The 7,829-nt window shown below is 36.9% G+C and overlaps 1 protein-coding gene across 1 annotated transcript in view; it reads right to left on the bottom strand.

Moving 5' to 3' along the window:
* LOC107662051 (phosphatidylinositol 4,5-bisphosphate 5-phosphatase A-like) overlaps positions 1 to 7,829 on the bottom strand; it is a 30,818-nt gene continuing 22,989 nt past the window's right edge. The window contains exons 9-13 of the mRNA XM_016451912.1: positions 4,758 to 4,959; positions 3,618 to 3,755; positions 3,407 to 3,490; positions 3,185 to 3,289; positions 1 to 1,432 (exon numbers count right to left, since the gene is read on the bottom strand). Of these exons, the coding sequence (XP_016307398.1) occupies positions 1,118 to 1,432; positions 3,185 to 3,289; positions 3,407 to 3,490; positions 3,618 to 3,755; positions 4,758 to 4,959 (844 nt within the window). The 3' untranslated portion in view covers positions 1 to 1,117. The remainder of the gene's footprint in view (positions 1,433 to 3,184; positions 3,290 to 3,406; positions 3,491 to 3,617; positions 3,756 to 4,757; positions 4,960 to 7,829) is intronic.

Here is a 7,829-nt window from a genome sequence, read left to right as displayed (position 1 = left end):
CTGGGAGTCTGGTGCGTGTCAGTAGCTATGTTTCCATCCACCTATTTGTATGCACTTTTTGGGGTATTGCATAAAAAAACACATGATGGAAATGGCAAGATGCACCAAAATTCTAAAAATGTATGCAATCAATTGAGGCAGATACATTTTTTATCTGATAAGAAAACATGCGCATAAACTATGAATAAATTCCTTGATGTGCATCTAAAAGTCATGTGACTTTGCGCAATGAGACGGCATAACTGGACTAACCAGTGGACCGATCTTGTTGCACAGCATCTGAAATGTTGTTTTAGTCATTTTTAAAAGCTTGAGCCAAATTCTGTCGCCAAAGTGGTTCGGTATGACAACCTTACAGAACTGTCTGCATTTCCAAACAGCATGCATCCGCCTCCGAATGCAGGATGACATGACTGTGTTTATTGCATTTTGTCTGCGTAATTTATTTTACGAAAAAGACCCACAGTGGCTCCTCCTACTGCAGCAAATGACCTTTTCTTAGAGATATGTGGCACCAGTTTTCAGGAAGTTACGATTTTGTTCTCTTCGTCTTGCTGGATAAAAATGGTGCTTTATTCATAAAAGGTTTGTGCGCTATTTCAATTTTGTGCATAAATTAAATTCACAACTTTGGGTGGAAACATAGCTAATGATGCCTAGATAGGCAGCTCAACTAGAGTTTGGAACAGAGCACTGGAAAAGCTTAAGAGGATCTGCTCCAGTAAATCCAATAAGAACCAGAATTGTGTTCTGTTGTGCATTAAACCCTGGTTGATCCTGGAAAACCAAATCCATGAATCACATATTATTGTGCATGTATATCGAAGATTATTTCTGAGAGTTTCAGATTTAGTCTTGTGCAGTTAGAAAGGAATAGGAGAAGAATAATATGAATAGAATGACTACACAGAACAGGCACAAACAATTTAGTCTGCCCTCTTGTGTTTGCTGGAGGGAGCCACATACTAAACGCTTACTTCTGCCCTGCAACATATAAGACAACATCTCTAAACAACATCACAGGACAGTAAATGTACAACGACATCACAGACCCAGCTGAAACCTGCGATCCCAGCCTCGAGCTGATATCTTTCTCCAGAGAAGGTGCTGTGCTTAGCTAAGGTTCCTCTGGCTTGGTTGCATCTTTTCCTGCGTTAGAGCTGTCATCCATAGCGACGGGGTCACCGAAGGACCCGGCGGTCCCACCGGCCGGCCTGCTGGAGCTGGAATGTGCAGAGGTGTCTTTGGAGTGCGGTTCATTGGGGTTTGCCGTCTTCCCTTTGGCTCGTCTGGAGCTCCAGCTGCTGCTCTGCTTCTCTTCAGTCTCAGGGCTGGAGTCACAGGAGTCGCTCTTCTTCACCTCATCATCAGATGTGAAGTCAGAGCTGTCAGATGGACTCAGACCAGCTGCGGCGGATGCTGGCAGTTGAATCTTAGGTGAGATTAAAAGACAAGAAACATTTTCAAAGCTTAATTTAAAAAAATCTGTGGTATTAATATAGTATATTGTACAAGTTGTATTTTGAACTTTTGAGCATTTATTTTCATCTTTTTAGTTTACATAAGTACATTTAGTGCGCATTTGTCATTTTGATGTTTGCTTAATATTTCTATTTAGCATTATTTTTTATTTTAGCTTGAGCAATTTTAATACTTGGACTTAACCCTATAAAGCCATATGAAATAATAGAAAAATCTACAGGTTAAATATATTAATATAAAAAGATTTTACATTTAGCCAAAATATATTTTTAAAAAATCTCAAAACATCACATAAAATGCATCATTTTTGATGCATCAGGCTTTTATGGTGCATATAGTGTGGTATGTTTTATTGTGTAGACCTGCTTGTACACACTGTACAGCACTTTGGATCAATTTATATTGTGTTTAAATGTGCTTTATAAATAAATGTTGTTGTTAAAGACAACAACATTTGTAACATCTAGTAAAAGAATATGGAGCTCATACTTGAGGAGGAAAAACAGCAAAAATATACAATTGGTTCACATGCTGATATCTATATGGACAAAAAGTCAGATAGAATCCGAATAGCTTATAATGTAAACCAATAAGATTGAACTACTTACATAAAATACATAAGTATCATTTATTACTATATATCTCTCAATAATGTCTTACCGAGATTTTTATTAAATGCAAAACATATCATGCAAATATGTAATATTTAAATGGAAAACATATAATACAATGCAAATACAAAGCCTGATGGATCATATTTTATACATTTTAACATGATTTTTTTAAATGATGTATGGAAAATCAAATAAAAGCTAAATTGCTTCTATTCAGATGTGTGCAGCACATTTTATGGAGGATGAGGACTGTTTCCTAAAACAAGTAGCCTACAATGCATCTGTGCATAAAGGCTGTTTCTATAAAGTTGGGCAGTAACAACTTTGCAAGGACAGTCTGGCGCTTCTGACTCACAGCCTGTAAGTACGTTTTTTTATATTTAAATAATTTGCCACTGATGGTTCAAACGCGAGTTTTGAGCAGTATAGAGTAGGGCTTGTTGTTTGTTGTTTCTCCGATCACAAATGCAGACAAACCCGGATGATTGTAATCACTCTAAGTTTGTCTGCCTTGGGAAAGCTAGCGTGTCTCCGACATAGTGATAACACTCATTGCCTTCTCTAGTGCAGCTCAACCAGGTCTCGTCCCAGTCGTCGGTATTTGTGATATCACAAATCCCGGAAATTATGCGTTGTAGTCCAAACGAGTCGTTCGTTGTAGTTTTTGAAAAGTGATTTCTGTTAAATAAAATATCTCCTTTTGAATTGGGCTTTGAGCTTTGTAACTTTGCAGATCTTTTTTATGCTCAAACAGCAACATTACAGACTAACTAAAGTTGAAAAAGTGAAAAAGCATAATAGGACCCCTTTAAAATATTACTAACAATTAGCAACAACAACAATAAAAAAAAATTGTTTTTACGGCCTAAATATTATTTTATTTCAGTTAGTTCCTAAAGCAATATTTAAAATTGTTTCATCTATTTATTTTTTATTTTATTTCAGCTTTATTTCAAATTACGAAAATACATTTAATAGTCTATAACTTAAGAAAATTAAAACTTAAGAAAAACTTCAAGTATCTGAGAAGAGTTTTATGGTGCATATTTAGTACATGCTGGAATGAACAGTTAAGAGATTGAGATTACCTGGAATGGCTCAGTGACGCCCACAATGGAGCTCATATTGTTGCTATAATAACCTAGTATGAAGTCCCCAGAATCCTTTGGCAATTCTTCCTCAGTAAAAATCACCTGAAGATTCCGAATCAAAAACTCTTAAATAAAATTCACAAGCTTCAATTTGTGACTTAATGAACACAAGTGAATGTCTTTTTCTTGCAGCTAAATGGATGTATGATTTGCCCTTACTTGGTGCTCCTGTCTCAAGAAATCAGACTCTTCCTGCTTGGCCCAAACATAACCCACATAGTCTTTATGATGTTTAAACCCAACCTGTGAAAATACATTTTTGTACTTAAAAACACAAATCAAGTGACAAAAATTATATTTGTATCACACTACATTTACCATCTTACTCCTATATCTAAATGCTCAGAACTGTTGAAATTATTGAAATAACCTTGTAAAGCCCAATCCAGTCCCAAGAGCTTCGAGCAAAGTTGGGTGCCACCTTGTATTTGGCCACTGCATCGGATATCTCTGTCCATTCATCCTCTACAAAGAGTGTTACTAAAGGCATGTCCACCCTATATGGGAACTAAAAGGACCATCACATGTTAAACACATTGCACAAACTCAGCATGAAAGTTACTCTCAATAAGTGTATACATTCATGTCAGGTGAAACAGCAACCTAGTACATTCATAACGGTATTCAATGTGTAGCTTGGCATTAAGGGATTACTTCACCCAAAAATTTAATTTGCTGAAAATTTAAATCACCCTCAGGCCATGCAAAATGTAGTTTGTATCTTCATAGGAACAGATTTGGAGAAATGTAGCATTACATCACTTGCTCACCAGTGGATCCTCTGCAGTGAATGGGTGCCGTCAGAATTAGAGTCCAAACAGCTGATTAGAACATCACAATAATCCACACGATGCCAGTCCATCATTTATCTTGTGAAGTGAAAAGCTGCATGTTTGTAAGAATCAAATCCATCATTAAGATGTTTTTAACTTCAAACCAATGCTTCTGGCTAAAATACAGGTCCAAAATCCATAATAACGCTTCCTCTGGTAATAAAGTTCATCGCCTGTTGTCCTCTCACATCAAAATACACCCACATATTTGTTTAGAACTGTTTTGGACTGCATATTTCTCTCCTGATTCACACGAGATGACTTTTTCACTGGAGTAAGCAATATTATGTTTAGAGGACTCGTATTTTAGCTGGAAGCAACAGTTTAAAGTTTTCAACGTCTTAATGATGGATTTGTTTCTTACAAACACACAGCTTTAGGCTTCACAAGATGTTAATTGATGGACTGGAGTCATTGCTTGTGGATTATTGTGATGTTTTTATCAGTTGTCTGGACTCTCTTTCTGACGGCACCCATTCACTGCACAGGATCCATTGGTGAGCAAATTCTCAAAATTCTCAAAATCTCCAAATCTGTTCCTATGAAGATACAAACTCATTTACATCTTGGATGGCCTGATGGTGAGCAAATCTCACCGTACTCAATGTCTCGATATTTCATATAACCCCAAAAAAAGGAATTAGTCATTATAACTAGAGCCATGTTAGCGTGTTTACCTGCAGAGTGAAAATAGAGGAGACGGGCTTGTGGTCACTGATGGTGTACTCCATGTGACTGCGGTAAAAATGCTGAGACACACAAGTTCCGCTGGTTAGACCTGACAAGGAGCTGCGCTTCGACATGCTGTTGCTGACCTGAGCCATCGGCCTCGACCTCCAAAGAATACGATCAGTCCATGCTGGCTTACGCTTTTTACCACTAAGAAAGATAAAGATTCACTTAAATAGCAATGCAATAATAACAGTAGCACTGCAGGAACTAAATACTACAGAATTGCAGGAATAGCAGCATATATTCGCTTATATAAAGGAATATTGAATTTTACTTGATCACTTTGAAAGAAAACTATGGAAGTTTGTTTCCGTCACTGAATAAAAAATAAAAAAGGTAACTGCGACTTTATATCTCACAATTCTTACTTTTTTTCTAGCAATTGCAATTTTACAGTATGTCTCGTAATTCTTACTTTTTCTCAGAATTGCATGAGTTGACAAGTTGTGAGCTACAAAGTCAGAACTGCATGATATAAACTTGCAATTGTGTGTTTTAAAGTCAGAATTGCAAGATATAAACTTGTAATTGTAAGAAAATGTCAGAATTGTGAGCTGACGTTTTTTCTCATCATTGGAAATTATAACTCACAATTGCAAGTTTTTATCTCACAATTCTTAGAAAAGAGGTCAAAATTGCTTGAAAAAACTCACAATTGCGAGAAAATCTCAGAAGAGAGTTCATATCTCACACTTCTGACTTTTTTAAAGGGGTCCTATTATGCTCTTTTACAAAGTCTTGATTTTGTTTTGGGGGTGTACTAGAACATGCTCTCATGCTTGGTGGTTCGAAAAACGCATTATTTTTTACATAATTTACATTATTAAAATACCTTTCTCCCCAGCCTGGCACAAACAGCTCGATTAGTTCCGGCTTTGATGAAGGTCCGCCTTCCGAAAAACAAAATGTGTTGTGATTGGTTAGCTGTCCCAGTGCGTTGTGATTGGCGAACAGCTTAGACGGTGTTTCATTACTGCCACGCCCCTTGCTCCATCTTTCAACAAAAGCTTTTTGGCGAATCCGGCACTTTACTCCCTCATGTTGTGGAAGCTGTCCTTAGTAATATGCGCAGCACACAATAGCAAATTGGGGTTATAATGCTCAGGGACAGTTAAAAAATAAATTGCAACCACTGTTTCCTGACATCATCTGCTTTCGGAAGCCCAAACAAAGACGTTTGGGCACGGAGGTGAAAAAATCTGCGTTTCACGTGGTCGCGCACCAGACGAGAAGCGCAGCGTCGCGTCACGCCACGTCTTTAAAATTCAAATACATTATTTTCTATGAGTGTAGGCACACCGGCGGCGCCGTTCGGCGTCTGTCCGTGGCATCCAGCTACGTCGTGTTGTACTTGTAAAAATTGTTCTAGACATGCTGAAAATTTGACGCTACAGCACAGCAGCTCTTCTTCTTCGTGGAATTATTTGTAATGATATTCCAATGAGCCGCTTTGTGATATCACAAAGCCCGGAAAACAAACGCTGTAGTCCAAACGAGCCATTCGTTGTAGTTCTTGAAAAGGGATTTTTTTAAAAACGAAATATCTCCCTTTGGAGTGGACTTTGAGATTTGTAACTTTCTAGAACTTTTTTTATGCCCAAACATACACACTACACACCGACTAAAATGAAAAAAGTGAAAAAGCATAATAGGACCGCTTTAACATGCAATTGTGAGTTTAAATCAAAATTGTGAGATAAAGAGTTGCAAATATTATTATCTTTTTTATTATTCAGTGGGGGAAGCAAACTTTCACAGAAAACAGTTTATTGTACTATAAAATAACATAACTCCCTCCCCAATCCAAAAAGAAGCAGAAACAGCTTGTTCTGACAGCAAATTAATTTTGCAATTAAAGTGCCCCTATTATGGATTTTTGAAAATGACCTTTCATGCAGTGTGTAACACAGCTCTAAGTGAATGAAAACATTCTGTAAAGTGTTAAATCTGAAAGTGCACTGTGAATAAAGTTATTGTCTCTCAAAAGAAAGAGTCGACTCTGAATCACTGAAACGAGTCGTTTTTAAAACGAATCCCAAGCCGTTTCATGTTGACGTCAACATGGAACATTAGCATATTGCCTGCCCAGTTGTTGGTGTTTTCTCTTTGGTCTGAATGAAAATGCAAATTCATTTTTTGCCACTAGGTGCCGCTTTTGGAGCGGTAAAAATAGCTGTTTCCCTGGTAACGCTGTACACAAAGCAGCACTGCGCTCACAAACGCTGCTTTATCAGGCATTACAGGCATGATGTAATGAAAATGAGACCAATCGACCAATCACCGCAGATTAGCGTCATGCAAAGAAGGGATTTGGAAAAATGAATCGTTGAGCGAATCGTTTGGGAGTCGTTGAGCAAGTAAGGTAAAAAATAAATGCATATTATAAGACAGTGAAAGTGTTTTTTTGACCTTGCATTAGGGCTGGGTGATATAGCTAAAAATAAGTTTCATATCGTTCGGTATCGATAATTATTGACATTTTTTATAACCTTTTTTAAAACAAAAAGCAATAGAATTTTTTTTTTTTTTTTAACCACTGCATTTTTAAATTAACACAATTTATTGAGACAAACAACAAATATTTTTTGTTTTAACAATCAAACACACATTAGAAATGAGATATTTGTTTAATTTTTATTGTTTTATATGCAGATTAAATAGGTTTTAAGGAAACTTTTGTCTTGTCTCACGAGGCCACAGGAGGGCGCAATGAGCAAAATAATGCAGCTAATTTAAATTGTCAACGCAAGGAAGTAACTCCATAAAAACGTGCATAACGTCTACATTTACTCGTAACTCATAACAACACAGATTGCATTTAAAAACATATGAGACGCAATGAAAAGGAATAAACCTCCACAAATTCGTGACGTTGTTTCTAAAAGTTTAAACTATTTTAACTTTGCATGGCTTTCTATAAATCTCTTCTGTGAGATGCGAGAGCAGCAGTCATATTTGTCCGTCTAAAATGTGCTGAATATGCATTCTGTGTGAATGGCTTGGTTTCGGTTTTAACC

This window comes from Sinocyclocheilus anshuiensis, unplaced genomic scaffold, assembly GCF_001515605.1.
Source record: "Sinocyclocheilus anshuiensis isolate Anshui unplaced genomic scaffold, SAMN03320099.WGS_v1.1 scaffold431, whole genome shotgun sequence".
Classification (NCBI taxonomy): Eukaryota; Metazoa; Chordata; class Actinopteri; order Cypriniformes; family Cyprinidae; genus Sinocyclocheilus; species Sinocyclocheilus anshuiensis.
The sequence above is the reverse complement of the archived record's forward strand: the minus strand, read 5'-3'. Positions and strand labels throughout refer to the sequence as shown.